The 20,542-nt window shown below is 42.4% G+C and overlaps 2 protein-coding genes and 1 long non-coding RNA gene across 4 annotated transcripts; 1 reads left to right on the top strand and 2 right to left on the bottom strand.

The window, feature by feature from the left end:
• The first annotated feature begins 2,498 nt into the window (after positions 1 to 2,498).
• On the top strand, positions 2,499 to 4,635 carry LOC134882994 (E3 SUMO-protein ligase ZBED1-like). The gene is made up of 2 exons (XM_063911064.1): positions 2,499 to 3,351; positions 3,596 to 4,635. Exons 1-2 carry the CDS (start codon positions 2,709 to 2,711, stop codon positions 4,633 to 4,635), a joined length of 1,683 nt encoding a protein of 560 aa, XP_063767134.1. The 5' UTR covers positions 2,499 to 2,708.
• Positions 4,636 to 5,740: 1,105 nt separating this feature from the next.
• LOC134882455 (uncharacterized) lies at positions 5,741 to 7,630 on the bottom strand. The gene is made up of 2 exons (XR_010168156.1): positions 7,508 to 7,630; positions 5,741 to 6,058 (listed from the first exon to the last, which is right to left on the bottom strand). It is a non-coding gene; the product is annotated as an uncharacterized LOC134882455 (long non-coding RNA).
• An 8,632-nt stretch (positions 7,631 to 16,262) lies between these two features.
• On the bottom strand, positions 16,263 to 20,289 carry elf3 (E74-like factor 3 (ets domain transcription factor, epithelial-specific)). 2 transcript variants are annotated; one of them, XM_063911902.1, is made up of 9 exons: positions 20,156 to 20,289; positions 19,819 to 19,970; positions 19,010 to 19,243; positions 18,637 to 18,735; positions 18,401 to 18,547; positions 18,239 to 18,319; positions 18,027 to 18,146; positions 17,662 to 17,857; positions 16,263 to 17,310 (listed from the first exon to the last, which is right to left on the bottom strand). In XM_063911902.1, exons 2-9 carry the CDS (start codon positions 19,961 to 19,963, stop codon positions 17,199 to 17,201), a joined length of 1,134 nt encoding a protein of 377 aa, XP_063767972.1. In that variant the 5' UTR covers positions 19,964 to 19,970; positions 20,156 to 20,289; the 3' UTR covers positions 16,263 to 17,198. The 2 variants fall into 2 exon arrangements, with proteins under 2 accessions (XP_063767972.1, XP_063767973.1); XM_063911903.1 differs by having other exon boundaries at positions 18,239 to 18,307.
• Positions 20,290 to 20,542: the final 253 nt, after the last annotated feature.

Below are 20,542 nucleotides of genomic sequence, written 5' to 3'. Positions count from 1 at the left end.
ACACATCTGCACTGGTTAAAACCAGTGAGCAGGGATCCTGGGCCTTCTGTGCCTCCACAGCCGGGGGCCTCTCAAAGAGTGCATAAAATGTGTTCAGTTCATCTGGGAGAGATGCAGACACTTCCTCAGCACCACTCGTTGTCCTTTTGTAGTCTGTTATTGTTTTTAGTCCAGACCACATATTTCTGGCATTGGAGCCCTTGTAGTTAGACTCCACCTTGTCCCTGTATTGTCTTTTCCAGAATAGCCAGAGGTGGGACCAAGTCATTGTTTTGCAAGTCACAAGCTAGTCTCAAGTCTTTGCTTTCAAGTCCCGAGTCAAGACAAGCAAGTCCAGAGTCAAGTCCCAAGTCAAGACCGACAAGTCTCAAGTCAAGTCTCAAGTCCTACCGTTTGAGTTTCAACTCCTTTCGAGTCCTTTTAACAATGGAGAAATAATATTTACACAAATCATGTATGCTTTTAAGATCTGTATATATTTATCAAACCAACAACATTGTTCAAACACATCTGAAATAAATAAAGGCAAATGTAATTTCCACAGAAAGTGCTGACATTGTATTTCCATTGTTTATTGCACTATAACTGTCTCAAAAGATCCTCATTTTTGCAAAACACTCTTCACCTTAAACCTTAAATCTAGCCTTGAACTAAAAAACATGTCTTCACCCTCAAACAGGTATTTGGAGGATCACAAAAACAGTTGAATGTAACTTTTCCAAATGTGTTACCACTTTATTAAAAATATTGTCAGTCTTTTTAACAAATTTCAAAACCTAAGTGGAACCTTAACCTTTTCAACCACTTTATACAAGATATCCTCACTCCCAAAAAAGTGTGTGTGTGTGTGTGTGTGTGTGTGTGTGTGTGTGTGTGTGTGTGTGTGTGTGTGTGTGTGTGTGTCTGGAAGGGGACTAGATGTGAAGTCTCATGAACATGACAATGAACAGAGTTGTGCTTTTCTATGTCAGGGCCCTATGCTGCATTGCATTTGCAAAAGATCAAATTGGCCAAAAGTCTGTCAGTCATTTGTGCACGATGGGGACGTAGTATGATGCCACCATGGCTGAAAACTCGCTCCACTGGAGAACTAGAGGCAGGCACTGCCAAGACTCTGGTGGCCACTCGGAAGAGTGAAGGAAGAGACTTCATGTTCAGTGCCCAGAACAAAAGGGCGTTCTGTCCTTCGGCTGTGTCTAGGTAGTGACTTAGCTGTAGTGCTGGAGTGGTCCCAACATCCTTCTTCTGCCTCTTATGGTATGCAGCAAATAGCCCTTCTCCTTGTCCAAGGTCCTCTTGCTCTTCTTCATCAACCAGAGGCACAGGTTGCTCAGTCTCTGCAGCATCTTGCAGGATCCATTCTGGAAAAACATTTAACAACAGCAGAAACTAAAGAGCCCTTATTACCATTGGTGTTGGTGATACAGTGTTAGACTGAAGAATGCAATTATTGATGCTGTCAATAAGATCAGACTACGAGAACAAAAGTTGCATTGAAGTCAATAATATTTACCTTTAACTTGTTGTGCCACCTCTGCCTTGATGTCACGATTGACCAGTACATGGTGCTCCACCCACAGCAGAGGAAAGCCTGGATCCAAGGCGGCTGCTTTGAGGTACACTGGGTCTGAAAAGGGGGCAGTGATCCCATCTTGAGTCCCGGCCATTTTCCCGTTAATGAAGATCCCAAGAAATCTTTTGTTCAGGGATGCCTGGAGACTTCCGACCAGGCCGCTCAGGAAATCAACTTGAGGCTTCAGCTTCTCAAGGTGATGATTGAGGGACAAGACGGATGGAACAACTGCACTGATTGTGACGACCTTCTCTCCCTGTGTCAAATCAGTTGCTTCTCCAAACGGCTTCAAGATGTCCACCAACTCCTTCAACAGATTCCACTCTCGTGGTGTGAATGACAACTCCTTATGCCCAGCCTTTTCTAGAATGGCACAGAGCTTTAGATGATCACACTGGAGAACTGCCTTTACTTGCCTCAGTGTTGAGTTCCATCTTGTGTGGACTGCAGCAGGGATGCCTTTCTGTTCCCCAAATTCACTATCAAACACATCTTTGAATGTTGTGCTTGTGTGCAGCAATGAGCTAAGTTTTGATAACTTGGAAAGAGAAGGACATGCCACTTTTGTTTCTTTCAAACCGTCTCCCACCACCAGCTGAAGAGTATGCGCAAAACACTGCAGGCGCTGTTTCTTTGCCATAGCAGTAGTGCTGGGCGGTATACCGGTTCGCACCGAATACCGGTTTATATTTTCGTTATGATATGAATTTGTAATAAACCGCCATACCGGTGCATTTGATTACACAACGTTCGGAACGCTGTGCCGATCGACACTGTTTCAGTCAGGACCCTTTTCACTGTTGTGCATCTAATCACGCATGGTGCGACTGAGAGGGGAGGTAAACAGTGACTGGAGTGGTGTAACGTGGAGTGGAGTAACGTAACTGTGAATGGATAGGATAACCATGGAAAGTTCGAGATCGACGCTGCAGAACATGCTGACACAGAAGAACTTGTGCCAAAAAAAGGAGCCGTGTCTGTTGTTTGGAAGTTTTTTGGTTTTAAAAAATCCGACGTCGACCAAACATCCATTTTATGCAAGTGTTGTCGGGCTAAAGTTGTCGCCGGAGGCGGCAACACGAGCAGTTTGCTCCACCACCTAAGCCGCAAGCATGTCGTGGAATATCAAGAATGCATGAAGCTAAGGTCAGCACCCTCCACATCAGCAGGTAACACGGGGAAAGCTAAAGAAAAGTCGAGCCAAATGACACTTCGAGACGCGTTTGCTAGAGGGACTGCCTACGATAAAAAGAGCAAACGGTGGGTCGAGATCACAAATTCGATCACTATCCACATAGCCAAAGACATGGTTCCGCTGAGTACTGTCGAAAAGGAAGGCTTCACGAAGATGATCCACACGCTGGATCCTAGGTATGAAATACCGAGCAGAAAATATTTTAGCCAAGTAGCTATCCCCAACTTATACCAAAAGCACAGAGCTAAGCTGGAAACAGACCTAGCGACCGTCAAGCACTTTGCAGCAACGACAGATATGTGGTCCAGTCGGACTATGGATCCATACCTTAGTCTTACAGTACACTTCATAAGTGACGAGTGGGTGTTGGAAAGCCATTGCTTGCAAACCAGTTACTTTCCTGATGACCATACTGGAGAGTTACTTGCAGCAGGCCTACAAGAGGCACTTGATTCCTGGGGGCTTTCAGAACAGAAGCTAGTGGCCATCACAACAGACAATGGAGCCAACTTCAAGAAGGCCATCGAGCTGAACCATTGGACAAGACTCCAGTGCTTTGGTCACAGGCTTCACCTAGCCATAGGTAAGCAATAATTATGATATTAATAGTGAACTATAATTGATAGCTTTAAAATTATATTAAAAAGGAGTTTTCTGTTATCCCTTATAATCATCATCATCATTATTATTATTGTTATTAACTTGATTATTTTCAACTTGTTATATGTGGGTTAAATGTAATAAATTGGTTAGGGGCTAAAGTAAAATCAATGTTTTAATTAACATCAGGATAAGTGAACTAATATAATTATTTGTTGTTTTTACAGAGAGAGGTGTGAAAGACGACCGCATTCAACGAGCAGTAGGTGTCTGCAAAAAAATTGTGTCAGCCTTCTTATACTCGTGGAAGAAAAGGAGGGACCTGGCCATGGTTCAGAATGATCTGGGCCTTCCAAAGCATGTGCTCACAACTGAGACGCCTACCAGGTGGGGATCACGTCAAATGATGATTCAAAGAGTACTTGAACAAGAGAGGGCCATTAGTCAGGTTCTAAAAGATGACAAAAAATCAAGGCACTTGGTCCTTCACTGGCAAGATGTGGATGTCCTAGAGGCTGTCAACAAGGTGTTGAGCCCACTCCAGGACTTTACAGATGCCTTGTCAGGAGAGAAATATGTCAGTGTCTCCTACCTCAAGCCAGTGCTCAGTCTCTTCAACACATCCATTCTGGCAGAGGAAGAGAGTGATAATCAGCTGACGAAGGATGTGAAGAGAAACATTCTTGCCTACTTGAATGAAAAGTATGCTGATGAGGACACAGATGACCTGCTTGACATTGCGTCTCTTCTCGATCCACGGTTTAGAACCAAGTATATGGACAAAGAAAAGGTGGAGCAGGTTCTACGCAGAGCAACCAGAGAAATAGTGTCACTAGTACAGGCTCAACAGGACACTCTCTCAGGGGCTGCTGGGGCAGCAGCAGCAGCAGCAGAGGCAGAGCCTGTTCCTGCTCCTGAGGAAAAAAGAAAAAAGACTTTGGCCAGCTTTTTCAAAAGGCAGAGCACCAGCACCACCAGCAGCAGCAGCAGCACTGTGTCAGAAGAGGAAAGCGTTAAAATGGAGCTGACCGTCTACTTACAGACCACAGAGGTTGACAGTGATGCAGACCCGCTGGACTGGTGGAGATGCCATCAGACAAATTTCCCTCGGATTGCCAAGCTTGCTCGGCAGTATTTATGCATCCCTGCCACCAGTGCTTCATCTGAGAGAGTGTTTAGCACTGGTGGCAATATTGTAACTTGCCACAGGGCTGCACTCAAACCAGATGCTGTGGACCGTCTGGTTTTCCTGGCTCAAAATTTGTAAATGCTGAAATATGTGATTATTGTTTGCATTATACAGGATAATCCTGTGAGCTAAGTTGCACGATATATTTATTTTATATGTTCAATACTGGTTTTGAAGCAATACTTTTGAAGGAAGTTATAACTTATGCAAGTTGCATCATTTTATTTGACTATTTTATTTGTTTGACGTCCTCAAAGCAATTCAAGTCAATTCTTTTCTAATTTACTTGAATACAGTACCTGGGAACCAATGCAAGTTGCACACCTTTTTGTATTTATTATGCCAGTTACCTTTGCACGCTGTTCAGTTCACTTTGTTTTACTATTTATTTGAATGTGAATATACCTCAAACATAATACAGAAGTATAATTATTTTAAGTTGCACAATTGTTTTGTATTGATTTTTTATAAAGATGTTTGAAATTTGCACAGTAAAAGTTCTCTATTTTGACTGCAATTGTCTTTGCATTCCAATTCCTTACTTCAATAGAATCATGAGTAGCTCTTCTTTGTAAACAGCATCATTTTCTGGGGCCATGCGAACCTTTACTAGTGTGGAGTTATTCTACAGTATTCATGATAGAACATAAGACCATCCTAAGTCTATCTACTGCAGTAATTCCGTTCTCAACCAGTAGAAAATGCTGTGAACAGCTGATTATGCATGAAAAAAAAAAATACCGCCATATACCGTGAAACCGTTAAAATTTTGAAAAATACCGTGATATACATTTTTGGCCATACCGCCCAGCACTACATAGCAGCATCTACCGTTTGCTGTTCTTCCAGGGTTAAGTCACACCAGAGATCAGGGTCATCAAGAGGATCTCCGTCAGCATCCTCTTGTTCACTGGGGAAGCACACAGTGAATGCCTTTCGCATGTTAGCAGCACTGTCACTAATAATGTAGTCCAATTTATCTTTGATGTTGTATTCATCGCATATTGACTCAAATTGGTCACAGATTCGTTCAGCTGTGTGTGAACCTTTGAAGCGATTGCAGGCCAACAGATTTGTATTTAGCTGTATCCTCTCTATAGCTGTCTCTTTCTCTATCCAGTGGACACCAAAGAATCCCCACATTTTTCGGTCAGACCAAATGTCCACAGTGACTGAAACATGCTCAGTGTTGCTCAATTGAGTTTTTAATCTTGAACGTCTCTCCCCAGCGAGGCTCTCTCTTTTTGATGTCAACGTTCTGCGACACACTGGGCTGTACTTATTGTCAATTACTTTCAGAAAGTGCCGAAAACTCTTGTGTTCCACAATAGACAGGGGAAGGCTGCAATCAATAATCAGGTCGGACAGTATTGTGTTAATGATAACCTTCTGCTGTGGATGACTCATGCTGTAATGCGCTTCACGACTGTCCAAGAATTGTGAGATTGAAGGCTGTTGTGGTTCATCTATGATGCTTCTACTCATCTGGTATTCTTCAAATCTGTAACAGGTAAGCATATAAAACAGATGTCAGAAAGTCCCTAATAGCCACACATAAATTGCTTTTGAAAATATCTCCTCATATATCAATGCTAACATTGTGTTAATATTTATTTTTGTATTATTATGAATTGTATACATTTCCATTTTCAGTGTACACTTACTATATTAATTTATATTTGTCCTGCTTTACCTTGCCATCCAGCAGCCCTTTCCGACAGGAAACTGAAGTATGCTTGTTAATTCACTCTCTCCAGCACACCTGATTCCATTGGCAAAAACAGCAATTTTACCTGCATCACACAGAAATTGCTGGTCTACTGCTGGCTCAATGATTAAGTTTAATTGTGCTATTCTATGTCTTCGTTGATAGTTCAGCTTTGTTGTGATTTACCTAAATTGCATAAACGACCTCAATGAGGCAGCAGTAGACTAGCAACTCCTTTGTGCTGCAAAGTAAAATAGACATTTTTGTCAATGGAATCTGGTGTGCTGGAGAGAGTGAGATATACTTCGTTTTCCTATTAGAAAAAATCGTCTGGCAGCAAGCTAAAATGGTACACATATTTATAATATAAAGTACATTAAACTGACCTTGATTTGATTAGGCTTGCTTTAGTTTTGCTGCTGGCAGCAGTCTATTGTGTAAATCCACTGACTAGCAAGTACATACAATCTCTCTTCAAAAAATCCTAAACTATCCTTTTACAATATGAGTATGGATAAGTTCACTGTTTTGCACTTTGAGCCCCATTTCTGGTTTGTCTAGGATGAAATACTGTGTTTGACACCGACATTTTAACGATTGGTCCCCCATGCTTCATGTATGGGCATTCATAAAGCGGTCCTTTAATCAACCTTAAACGTTCGTTTTCAAAGATGTGCAACTCACCGAGTGCTCACTGGTTAGTGGTGATGCTCCAAAACGAGTGTCTTAGTGAAATACAGTTTATGTCGTGTTTAATTTGCCTTTTTGTATTCCAAATATCAAGCGGAAGTTAATAGCCTACTCAGTGAGGTATCTGAAAACATAGCTAGTTCCACAATAGTAAATATCACGGATGGAAACCAAATATTTTGCCGATATATTTTTTAAAAACAACTACGAACACCACTTACCACTCGGTGAGTTGCTCATCGTTGAAAACGAATGTTTAGGGTTGTTTTAAGGACAATGTTATGAATGCCTGTAGCCAACCATTCTGAAGCAGGGGGTGATTCCAAATTAGCCAAAAGCTGGAGACTGGACCAATCGTCAACATTTCTATTTCATCTAAGACGACTCAGAAAGGGGGCTCAAAGTGCAAAATAGTGAACTTATCCATTAATGAACCCACAGGAGATACCGTTTAGCTTGTTCGTAAGCCAAGGTGACGTTTACAGTATCATTGATATGTAGCTAGCTAGCAATTAGCCAATAAGCTAGTGTTGGCTTTCATTCAAAACTTACCGTTCTTTGTGCAACTTCAAATGTCGAACGAAGTTGGAAGTTGTCGCGTCTCCGTCTGTTATCTTCGTCCTGCATGTTTTACAGACTGCAGTTCTTTTTTTGTTGACCACCTCAAAGTTTTTAAATCCAAACGAAACTACCTGTGGTATCATTGTTGCGTACTTGGCGCCTTATAGTTTGTTCCGCCTCATTGGTTGTCCAGTACTTTGATTGGTTGGATGCTGTCAGATCAAAACAACGTGGATCTAATTTGATTGGATGTCATGCCACACACGTTAAGCACACAGATGCACACAGGTGCAAAGAAAGATAGTGCAGTTCATGTCAACATACTTTTTAATCTTTGGGTTTGGGAAAGTAGCAAGTCTTTTCGAGTGAAAAGGGGCAAGTCCAAATGCGAGTCACTGATGTTAAAGTCCAAGTCAAAGTGCAAGTCTTTTTAGATTTTGTCAAGTCAAGTCTAAAGTCATCAAATTCATGACTCGAGTCCAAGTCATGTGACTGGAGTCCACAACTCTGCTAATAGCTCTGGAGTCCATACCTGGAATTCCTGCACTCATCCAAATCACTGCCGCTGTGAGCGATGGCCCGTGCTTTAAGTTTAGCTCGGACCTCGCCGTTTATCCAGGGCTTCTCATTTTGGAATGTCCGTGCAGTAATCCACGGCACGACGTCATCGATGCATTTGCGATGTAGCAAATGACCGCGTCAGTGTGTGTGTTTATATCGTCCTCCTCAAACACACACCACTCCGTGATGCCAAAGCAGTGCTGGAGAGCAGAGTCAGACTGCTCGGACCAACGCTGCACTGTCCTCGTCACAGGTCGGTACCTTCAGTCTCTGCCGGTAAACGGGGAGCAGAAGAAGAGATATGTGGTCTGATTTGCCGAATGGGGGGCGGGGGTGGGGCAACTGACGTGCTGATAGTATTTCGGCAGGACTTTCTTCATGTTGGCTCTGTTAAAATCCCAGGCCACAATAAATGCGGCCTCCGGCCGTGAAGTCTCTGTCCTGTCGATAATCCCATTCAGCTCCTCCAGCGCTGTGTTGTTGTCAGCGTGCGGTGGAACATACACTGCTGTTAAAACAAACCGATAGGAACTCCCTCGGCAGATAAAAAGGCCGGCATCCGATCATGATGTGCTCTAGGCTGGGAGAACAGTCCGAAGAAATGATTTCCACATCTGAGCACCACTTGTTGTTAATCATGAAGCACACACCTCCTCCCTTGCTCTTCCCTGAGTTTATTGTCCGGTCCTGGCGATAAATGGAGAATTCGTGTGGAGCAATGGCGGCGTCTGGTATCGTGGGATCGAGCCAAGTCTCTGTGAAAACCAAAACATTACAGGTCTTAATGTCCCGTTGAAATGCCATCCTGCTACGGAGTTCCAGCTTATTATCCAGGGATTGGACATTTGCCAGAAGTAAACTCGGTAGAGGAGGCCTGTTTTCACGTTTCCTCAGCCTGACCAGGACCCCGGCCCGGGAACCTCGTCGTCTCTTCCTCCTGCGCTCCACAGGTAGAGCTCCAGCAGGTAAACACACTCTCCATTGTTTGCAGGTCGTGGTGGATTATTGCTGTCCACCAGCGACCTGATGTGTAAAAGTTGTTCTCTATCATATTGGATGATAGGGCTCGCTTCGGTGGTTTGCATGTTGCAATTTTTTTTTGAAAACAACTAACAAAGTAAAACAATAAAAACACTAAGATGTGGAGTTGGTGAGGAGCTCGAGACACGGCAGCCATCCTCGACGCCATCTTGCACCACCTACCACTGCAGAGTATTATATGATGGTCATTGAATGATCCAGCATTCCACACTCTGGAGATCACCAGCACTTGTCGGGCATTGTGGCAAACTAGACATCATAACCAGAGGTTCTCAATTGTTTTCAGGGAATACACCAAGGATCCCCTCATTCTGATTTGTGATTTTGGGCTACATAAATAAAAATTGACTTGACTTGACATGTATGTCCCTTGGAATAATCTGACGTAGCCTATTTTTTACACTTCTATAGTCTTAGTTATGTGAAGTTATTAGAAAGATATTAGATATGTATTAAAAAATATTTGCACCATCTCAACACAGAATACCCATAAAACAATCAATCATTTAGCTGCAAGTCACACTGTACTTACACAAAATATCAAAGGGAAATCAAGAGAAAATTGATCATTTGAAGTCCATTTCAGAACTTACACACACACACACACACACACAGACACACACACAGACACACACACACACACACACACACACACACACACACACACACACACACACACACACACACACACACACACACACATACACACACATACAAAGACAACACATCAAATGTTTCACTCTTAGTTAAAATTAAATGATTTATAAAAGTCTAATCACAAAATAAATGCAGGCTATAAACAATTGAACACATGCATACATTCCAACATATATCAAGTAAATTGCAAAACAACTGCAACTGCATTGCTACAATCCCAAACCACTACTTGTAATGGCAGCCAGCTCTGGACACTATTGGAGTGATGGCAGTCCATGAAGCTGATTGCTTCTCTCTGCAAGTGAAGACACACATATGTATCAAACTAAGTCAATAAATGCAACATATCTGACTGTTGCTCACACACATAGCCACACACACACACACACACACACACACACACACAGGGGTTAAAGTTGACTTGAACGATCCAGAACAGCGTTCCGACACCTTCGATTAATAAGTAAATACATCTGATTGGCAGTTTTATACATAATAATGTCAAGCGAGTTCACAGGGCGGCCAACTCTCACACAATTGACATTTTCCACACGCTCTCAGCCACTAGTCCATTTTCTCAAGCAGTGAAAAACAAATTCATAACTGATAATGTCATGGCGCGAAAAGAGGACACTGCACATTGCGCAACAGCAGCACCATCTGAATAGCGCGAAATATATACAAATGTATTATATTGTAATTTATTCCCATGCATGTTGCTCAAAGTAATCTCAGTCAGTCTCACTTCTGCGTCTCTCCCTCTCCTCTCGCGCCATGCGCACCAGGCAGGAGTGAGAGTGAGTTACCATGGTTACGGGGACGCTCTGTGTCTCTGTCGCACTGAAACTTCTCGCGATATAATGGTTAACATTATAAAGGGTTAATGTTTATTGATTAAATCCAAAGTGGTTAGGCAAGGTGGTGTAGACATGTAGGAGATGTGTTTTAAATTAGGCTACTATTTTTTCACACACACAGAGAGAGAGAGAGAGAGAGAGAGAGAGAGAGAGAGAGAGAGAGAGAGAGAGAGAGAGAGAGAGAGAGAGAGAGAGAGTGCTCTTACCATTAATGTGAGATGTGGGCCCGTCTCTCGCTGCCCAACTTCTCCATCCTTGGAGAAGTACATGAGAGGCATACACGTAGGTCGTTCTCCACTTCCATCCGAGCCCTGTACTTGGTCTTCATGGAGGTCAGCGCTGAGAATGATGACTTGCACAGGTATGTGGTTGGAAAGGGGAGCACCACCCGCATTGCAACATCAGCGATTTCCGGATACTCCTGTTCAACCGAAGGCCAAAAGTCCACATGCCCCCCTTGGCTGAACCAGATTCTCAGCGTCCCGTCGCATGCTAGGTCCAGCAGCTCCTCCTCTGCTTTTCCACTGAGACCCCGCGCTGATGTATGGGCAACGAAGGGGTCGCGCAACCAGTCCCAGGCATCGACTTACACTTGATGTGGTTGACCACAGATACCACCGTGCTGAGAACGGAGTGTAGCTCAGGACTCAATGATTTTGACGCCAGAGCCTGCATGTGCAGCATGTAGTGGGTAGCTATCATCATTGGATTGCGCTCCTTGGCACGAGCAACCACCCCACTCTTGCGTCCGGTCATGGCAGCTGCCCCATCCGTGCAAATTGCAATGCAATTCTCCCAACTCACATTGCCACATATAATTTGAATGAATGAATCTGAAAACTTTTCACGGACCGCCCTGCCAGACCCCCGGGGGTCCGCGGACCCCACTTTGAGAACCACTGAAACGACAGTCAAACAGTACTGTGAGTGCAGGAGCAGAAACAGCAGCAGCTGTCTCATCCCTTTTAGGTCAATCAGAAATGCTTATCTCCAACATTGATTAAAAATACCTGAACAGTAAGCTATGTTAAAGCTACACCAATGCAGAAGCGGTGCCTCCCCTGCCTCTGTTGTTTCCAATGATAATAGGATGGAAGCTGCTCTCCTGTTCTTAGACAACTCTTTGTAGAGTATGAAGAGTTTATCACGGTCAACTTTTGAAGTTGTTGTGGCTCGAAGTGTGTCAATGAAAATCACATAAAACTGAGCGAGGAAAACAAAACAGGAGTCTGATACCAACCTCTTTACCTATACCTCTAACCTATAACTCTCAACTAGAACTCTAACCTAGAACTCTAACCAAAAACTCTCACCTAGAACTCTTACCTAGACCTCTAACCTAGAATACATTGTGAGTAGTGGTGCCAGATCCTCTCTTAGGCAGTGCAGGGGGGGCCTTATTAAGCAAGGGACCAAACAAGCCCGGGCTGCTCAGACGTGAAACAGCCCCTTAGCTCTTACACCTCTCCAATAAAGCATGTGTGTGTGCATATGTGTGAGTGAAACCTGTGCCTTCTTATGCTCAGTAAATGTTGAGACAACACTGAGAGCTAAACAAACTGAATGTATTCAATCTTTTTCAGGGAGTATCTTTAAATCACGAAACCTAAGTGTGTGTGTGTGTGTGTGTGTGTGTGTGTGTGTGTGTGTGTGTGTGTGTGTGTGTGTGTGTGTGTGTGTGTGTGTGTGTGTGTGTGTGTGTGTGTGTGTGTGGTTTCATTCCATAAAGTGGGTGAGGTGCAGAGAGTGGTGCACATAATCAAAGTGTGAGAGGTTGGTTAATTATTCCTTCTTGAGAAGGCGTAATGACTCTCTGTGTTTATCCAGTGACAATGCACTGAGATCATAGCAGTAAAAAATCCCCCCCCGCCTTGTGTTTTCTGGCACAGACTGTGGAGTTTCCAGTAAACTACGTGATAAACACAGATTCTGGCCTCTCGCCAAATATACCTGCCGGACAGGTATGTTGACCTAGTAGGAGGAGAGAGAGAGAGAGAGTGTGTGTGTGTGTGTGTGTGTGAGAGTATTTGTTGAGGGAGTGCTCTTAGAATGTTCATTAACAGGTCTAAGAATGTCAGCGAGAGGATCATTTGTCTTGCTGAGAGGACTGTTAATTAAGTTAGATAACTATGAGAGGTAATACATTGTTGTTGCACTACATTAAATTATTTAGTGCAACAAAGAGAGAAAAATGTTTCACTTATCTGTTCAAATCCTTTTCTGCCCAGAGCTGCAGTCTATCACCTGCTGCTGTATGAAAGAATTGGTCTTGCATAATTTTCACTTACAAAATCCAACATCTGCAACACACAACATTCAGATCACAGATAAACAAACCAAATCTATGATACAGACAATACAAAAGAAGATGTCACACTTTATTAACCTTTGAGGGGGAAATTACATTTTCACTCACTGTTCACTGTTAATTCACACATTACATTTGAAAGAAACAAACGCACAAGCAATAAATGAATTATTTGGAATTACAATTAGTGTTGTAGCAACCAGCAGCAACAGGGGTCTTCCAATCACAACCCTCCATACAAATTTCCGATTAAAGCGTCTACAAGAAACCTATTTGTGTATTTGAGAGCTGCCAGCCTCCTCTGGACTGGACCGAGTGCTCCTGGTTTCCATCGGGGTGATAAGGGATGGTTTTGTACTGGTTGTGTGAAATCCCAAAAACACATCCTTTACTTAAATAAAACCTCATACTCATGTTTAGAAATACTCTGGTAAAAGTAGAAGTACTGACTAAACTTCTTTACTCCAGTAAAGAAGTATTAGTTTCTAAATGTGCTAAAGTAAAAAGTACCGATAACTACCTACTTTTTAATAGAGTTTATAGAGTTACTGGTAAATGGACCTCAGATTACATTAATAGAACATCAAAGATCTTCTATTTCAAATTTTAATAATGTCATTGTCAGCTAATGAATGTTTCAATGGTGAACAACCACCATTTAGTGTGTGTGTGTGTGTGTGTGTGTGTGTGTGTGTGTGTGTGTGTGTGTGTGTGTGTGTGTGTGTGTGTGTGTGTGTGTGTGTGTGTGTGTGTGTGTGTGTGTGTGTGTGTGTTTGGTGTCACAGCACACTGGATCATGCCTGAAACTGTAGAGAGGCTTTGCTGAAAGTGAATTCCTGAAAGTCAAAAGTTGATGGGTTTTGGGTCGACACAATTCGCCTCACATTGCCCTTACGTCCACCGTAATTCTGCTAGCTGTGGTTCTGGTACTGGCGCGGTTGCTTACGGTTCAGAGGAGGATGGGAATAGACTCGAGTTCTTTAGACCCTCTTCTTTAGAAAAGACCAGGAAATGGATACACGGATCGTGTTAAAATCAATAGGCACACAATTCCTCTTAATAATACTGATCACGCCACCAAACGCAGATTCAAACTAAAGTAACAAGCCTGTTTTGAAATGTAAGAAGTAAAAAGTACAGGTACTTGTGTTAGAATGTAAGAAGTAAAAGTAAAAAGTCGTCAGAAAAATAAGTAGTCAAGTAAAGTACTAATACCAGAAAAATGTTCTTAAGTACAGTAACAAATGATTAGTACTCCACTACTTCCCACCCTCTGCTGCCCCCCATCCATTCTTTTTACATTTTTACTTGAACACCACACTAGTTCCTGCACAGATCAGCAGATAAAATGTAATTTACTGGAGACAGGACTTAATGGTGACAATCATTGGCATTCTTATTCAACAGACAATCCATCTAGATGTTATCTTGACCTGTTTTCCCCAACAGGCCAGACCTGTTGAGCACCAAGCTGAAACCAAAAACTAGAGCCTGCCAGTGTCAGAGGGAATAAACAGACAAGAGGTGTGTAAACCACAAAGCCCTATTGTGCTGCCAAGTATAACATACAAATGTTAGAATGATCAGTGTGTCTATAGTCAGAGGTTCCATACATCTTTCAAAGACCACTGGCAACTATGCTGTCAACACAAACCCACACACACACATAGAGGGTACCTGCACAATCTGTCAACACATATTGTCTGCTTTAGTTTGTCATTAATGTTGACTTCACACAATAGTTCCATGGTTCATTTGTAAGCTGAAATGCAAGTGTTTGGGTGATATTGCGCAACCCTGGCATTTTGTGTAACCATTCTAGTAAACATGTCTTACAGGTTTTAATAGCACCTCAATACAGATCAGTATGAGCTCATGTTTCCATGATGGATATAGTTCTCTATTCTCAACTGGATTGCCAGTTTATGATGATTCTGTTGAGCCTGTTGGAGCCTTGGTTTCCACAGTACACCTCAGAGTTATACTCATCGATTCACCACAGGAAATGGTGGCACTTAAAAGACATGATCCATTCATCCATCCATCCAGGGTTGCGGAGATAGCAGCTCTAGCAGAGAGTCCCAAACTTTCCTTTCCCTGGTTCACCTACACTACACATTTGGGCTTACCAGGTCTGTCCAGAGGCTTCCCCTGCCACTCGACCCAACTCACCTCTCTTCACCCGAGTGTCCAAAACATGCGGCCTCAGGTCCGATGATACGATAGCAAAATCAATCATGGACCTTCTGCCTAGGGTGCTCCAGTACCATGTACACCATGTAAAATACATGATGAGCAAGTCAAAAGCATATGCTGACCCAGGTGCTAGACATATGATTGATTTCCAACATAAGTGAATGTAACAGTGCAGTTGGTTTAACTGTCAGCTCCTCCTGTATTCATGCCAAAATGTCTTAAGCACAAATTGTCTTTGCTATGTTTTTGTGGCACATTGCAAAAATAAAACGTACCACAGGAAACCGTGAAATAAAACCACCTGACTGTAAAGTAACATCTCACCCAGATGAAGTGATTGTCATATCTAAGAAACTGAATGCGCTAGGGCACTTCAGACTTGTGCTCGTGGAAAGTCAGCTTATTATGTGCACACAACTTTTGTTTTATTTGAAGTTCCTTCTGGAATTTCATTTCATGGAATTTCTTATTCAACACCCAGGAAGAGACGTCCTCAGTATGATCTGTGTCCATGTAATATCACAAGTAAACATTTGTGCTGGTATGACAGAGTAGGTTGGTGTCTTGGTAATGTGATTCATTTGCATTGTTTATTTTCAGATTTGCTTCCGGATTAATGAAATAAACAATGACAGCTCTAAAATATTTAGTTGACATAACTGTTCCTAATGAAGTTCATATTGTCGTTCTCACGTTTTGTCAGATACACTGAAGAAAAACATCATCAGTTATGTGTCCGACTATAAATAAATAAATAAATGTATAAGCGAAAAAAAGACTTAGAATCAGCTCAAGAATGTAGGGACTTGGATTTAGAACCAAAGCCGATTCAAGTCCCAATGGGACCAGACACAGAGTGGACTAGCTGGACAGGTGCCAATTCACCTCCTGGGCCCGCCAAGGAGATGAATAAATGGCTGGATTAAATCAAGTATTAATTCATATAAAATATTAAAATCTAATCACACATTTGACGAGATAACTTAATAGTTACAACACAAAAAATAATAGCCCCAATGTAAGTAATCAATGTAATACATTTCATGGTGGCATTTATTACCTAAAATGAATTATTTCTACTTCGGTATTCTATTAAATGCAGAATTGCCATAAAAAATACTCTTAGTCCAAATAGATGTTTTATTTTTTTTTAAATGACCTCCTGTGATCTGTTTCCTGATAAACGATGGTTTGACATTCACAATTTTCCATTTTCAACTTCGTTTTAATAAGTACAGTATAAAAAAAATCACAAAACAACAAAGACAGATAAAAAGTATTTGTAAAGAAACAACATGCCATTAATTCAACACTCACATCAAAACAATGAAACATCACATACACACAGAGACAGTGTGCAGCTGACTGACAAACTGATTTCATAGGTCACCATCGTTCATCTAACCAGATTTATACATTGTGTAAATACACTTTATAATAAGTGATACCAAAAGACATGTAGTGCATATCATTTCTGTGTGATGTGAAGTAGCATCACATATCCAGTGCTCTCTGTACCAGGTACTTCACTGTGACTTAACCAGTATGACATTCAGAAATCTAAAACAGATTTTACATTTACATGGAAAACCAATGATTCACCTTTTTAAAATAAAAGTAATTTATGAAAAAGGATATTATATGTTCAGTGCATCAAAACAGCCAATAACTCCCATACTCTTAAACACAATTCAATGTGACAGAAAGGTCCTGCATCACTGACGGGAATTCTGTTCTTTTGTAATAAGTTTGCTTTTTCATCATTTAGTTACTTACACAAACTCACAAGTATCCAAACAATGTTACTATTCGTTACTACGAAAAAAAAAGTTTTTACACTGGTGATCAAAAAGACAAAATAGGTACAATATTAAAATTGGTTCATAAAACCTACTACAGCCAAAAACGATGGCTTACATTTTCTGCAACACCTTCCTTATGAGAGGAAGTGAGTGTCTTAAACATCAAGGGCAGCTATTTAGTTTATCTCCAGACAGGCCACACAGATATTATATCTCATGGGACTCCTGCTCTGATTGTAGCTACCGCCCAATGAGGGGCCTTACATGCCCATTCCCATCTCCTCCATTTTCCAGCCGTTGGAGTTTTTTCCAAATTTGTAAACAAGCCTCCGGCCGTCGACTCGCTCGAGGATCTCTCTTTTATAGTAATACCTGAAGGGCAAGAGGATCAGTTAGTGCCAATTTGACACATTAAGTATCCAGATTAAAGCAATTGTTAGGTAATAAAAATGAACAAAAGTCGCTGCAGGTCTCATTAACAAGAATCTTCTGCTAGTGAGTAGAGAACACCTCTGACTGCTCAGAGTTTTATGACTCTTCTTGTTTAACATATAAATGGTGGATCCTTTGTTATTAAGGCAGATTCAATGCTGAGCTGCTGGAACACTCTTCCCTATCACGTACCTCTGTAAAGCGACTTTGAGCACCTGTAAAAGCGCTAATAAAATACATTTATTATTATTATTGTTATTATTATTATTATCAGCTGCTTCATGAACTCACCTCATGGCCCGGCTGAGCTTCTCGTATGTCATGCTGCTGTTCTTCTTCTTCTGGCCCCACATCTGGGCCACAGCCTCAGACTTCAGGAACTTAAAGACACCCTCCCGGCGGTCCTCCCACTTCATCAGGCCCTGGTTCCTCTCTGGGTGGATCAGAATGTCCCTGATGAACTCCCATAGGTGAGTTCCACGGGGCGCTGCAGACAGTTAGCACAATGATTAATGTGTGTTTGTGTGTGCATCGCTGTGAAAGCAGAAGCCTGCCAGCCAAACAGATCTGCATGTGCAGCCTGATAAAGATGCAAAACAGCTCAGCAAAGCTCACATACAGATGCCCTTTGAGCCGTGTTTTACATGTAGCCTTACCATGTTGTTTCTTTTTGTGATTCTCATAAATGCTGCAGCTGTGCTCTCTGCTGACTTTGGGAGGTCTGCCCCGTGGCCGCTTCAGTCGGGACTCTCCTTTCTCTGTTTTGATGTGGCTCTCTGTCAACACAACAGTGTCAGATATACTGTCAGACATTAACTTAAGAGTTTGTTGAATCTAAAGAACCTTATGAGACTTTCTGCATACTCACTTGAAATCAGAGGGTAGGAGAACTCTGGGTCTGATTCGCCAGACTCCTGTGAGCTGAGGCTTGAGAGGTCTAACATGCCACCTGAACAGAGCAGAGACAGGGGTTAGATACACAGCATCTAAGACACTGAGAGAGTTGGGATGAAGAAGATGAAGTACTGACTGTTGGAGGAGGAGCTGAACTCGCTGTCGGATTGGTTATCAGACAGGTACTCCATGTCTCCCACAGAGGCCAGCGGCCCCATGCTCAGACTAGTCAGTTCATAATCATCCCTGTAGTCAAAGTCCCTTTTGCTAATGGCTCCTTCAGCTGTTGGTGGGAAGGAGCAGCATTAGCCCTATCACTCTCACATTCGATGGATGTTATGTTTCTATGCAACATCACTTTACAAAATGTACCTTGGCCAATTCTTATGGTGCTGAGCAAGGGATAGTTGAGGTTGTCCAGGAAGTCATCCAGCAGCTGGCAGGTCTCACTCAGCTCCGGTCCTGACAGCTCTGCAAGAAGACGGACATGAGGAGAGGATACTTTTTAGCATTTTAGCCGTAACATTCATCCAGGGGAAGAAAAGAACAACACAACAGAAGCCAATCTAATTTGATATGGACAAAAATCTAGCAAATGTGGCTTTCATTTTGGAATGCTAGTGTTCATTCTTTGTTGTGTAAAACAATTGTATGAATGAAAGACACTGTAATTGAGGTCCAGCACCGAAATGACATGAATTACATATTTATATATTTCACCTCTGCTTTTTTTTTTTAGATTTACCAAATTTGGTCTTGTGTTCTTGAAGACTTTGGTGCAGTTGGAGTCCGAGCTGTGGGCCGAAGACCCCGATCAGCTGCTCCCTCTTCATCTGGCAGAGAGCCGGGCCGTCCATGCAGCAGGTAGCCAGGCTCAGGGTGCTTGCATCAAACTTGGTGCTCTCCACATGGTCGCTGATCCACTCCAGAACATGGTCTGCTGTCCAGCAGTGGGGGCTGACCTGCCCGTACCACTGGCCTGCAGAGACACAGCCAGCAATTACTTCATATTCTAGCATGGAGGGATGGTTTACAGAAGGATTCCTCCACACTGTAGTTGCACTGGCCAGTATTGAGCTGTAATATATTTTAAAGACACTGAGACAAAGACACTGTATATTTTAATATTAGATCTTGATCTTTGTTCATGCATCTAATTACCAAAGAATATGTCAAAGCACACATCGTCACTCTGGATTTGTGTCTGGTCAGATGAACAAAGCTCTAACTGTTTCAACTTGAAGGTGGCAGCATTCTCCTGACGGTTAGGCTGAGTTAAACATTGGCAGCCTGGTAAATGATTGAGCCATAGAGTCTTAATGAGGTCAAAGCCCAGCTCAGTGAGCTGCTATCCCACTGGCTGGGGTTTGGAAATAAAGGATCGTGTTGACTGTGAGATTAGTCTCCATCTGAAACTGCCCACGAAACTCTGGACTATAATAATTAACAAGGCATCCACAGCCAACACATCATAGTCTCATTCCCGTGGTGTCACCCATATCACATGAACCAGCCTCACACCTGCCATAAGACAGCAGCTGGGGGTCCCCTTACCGCTCATGTTGGAGCTGTATGCGAAACTGCTGATCTGCAGGGTGTTGATGCTGGGGAGCTGCTGCGGGACGACATCAGGGGGGCCAGTCTGATACATGGTGAGGTTGGCATTAGTCAGGATGCTGCTCAGGCACTGGGATGACATGGAGACACTGAGAAACAAAGACATTTCTTAACACACCAGTTTAAAACAAATGGAAAGAGAATCTAATAATAAATGAAAACATGTTTTTATTTTTATTTTTTTTCTCAAGCTGTTTTAGAAATAACAAAAATCTCCATTGTTTCAAACACGAACACTTACATCTTGATTGATTAGTTAACTGGTATATTTTACCTGATTAGACCACAAGCCACAATGCGATGCAGAGGAAAAAGGCTCCAGGACACAGTGTGTGTGTGTGTGTGTGTGATAATCTCCAGGGAACAGCTCCTCGGCCTGCTCACGGCGCAACCTGTCTCTGAAGCTAAGATGCTCTAGCTGCTGTTTTTAACTACCTGTTTAGATTTATACTCCTGTGAAGGGGGGCGGATTCAGGTAAGTTCAGGGGAATTCCACCTGAAACGGCCACACCTCCCCCCTCCCTCCTCCTCCACTGCTTTCCTGAGAACTTGATCAACAAAACAAACCTGCTCTGGTACAAGTCAGAGTTCGATTGTATTTGTATTGCTAGACTTGGTTAACTTTTATAGGTTTACAGCGCATAGTTAGATTCCCAACATT

The sequence above is a fragment of the Eleginops maclovinus genome, chromosome 20 (assembly GCF_036324505.1).
Source record: "Eleginops maclovinus isolate JMC-PN-2008 ecotype Puerto Natales chromosome 20, JC_Emac_rtc_rv5, whole genome shotgun sequence".
Lineage (NCBI taxonomy): Eukaryota > Metazoa > Chordata > Actinopteri > Perciformes > Eleginopidae > Eleginops > Eleginops maclovinus.
The sequence above is the reverse complement of the archived record's forward strand: the minus strand, read 5'-3'. Positions and strand labels throughout refer to the sequence as shown.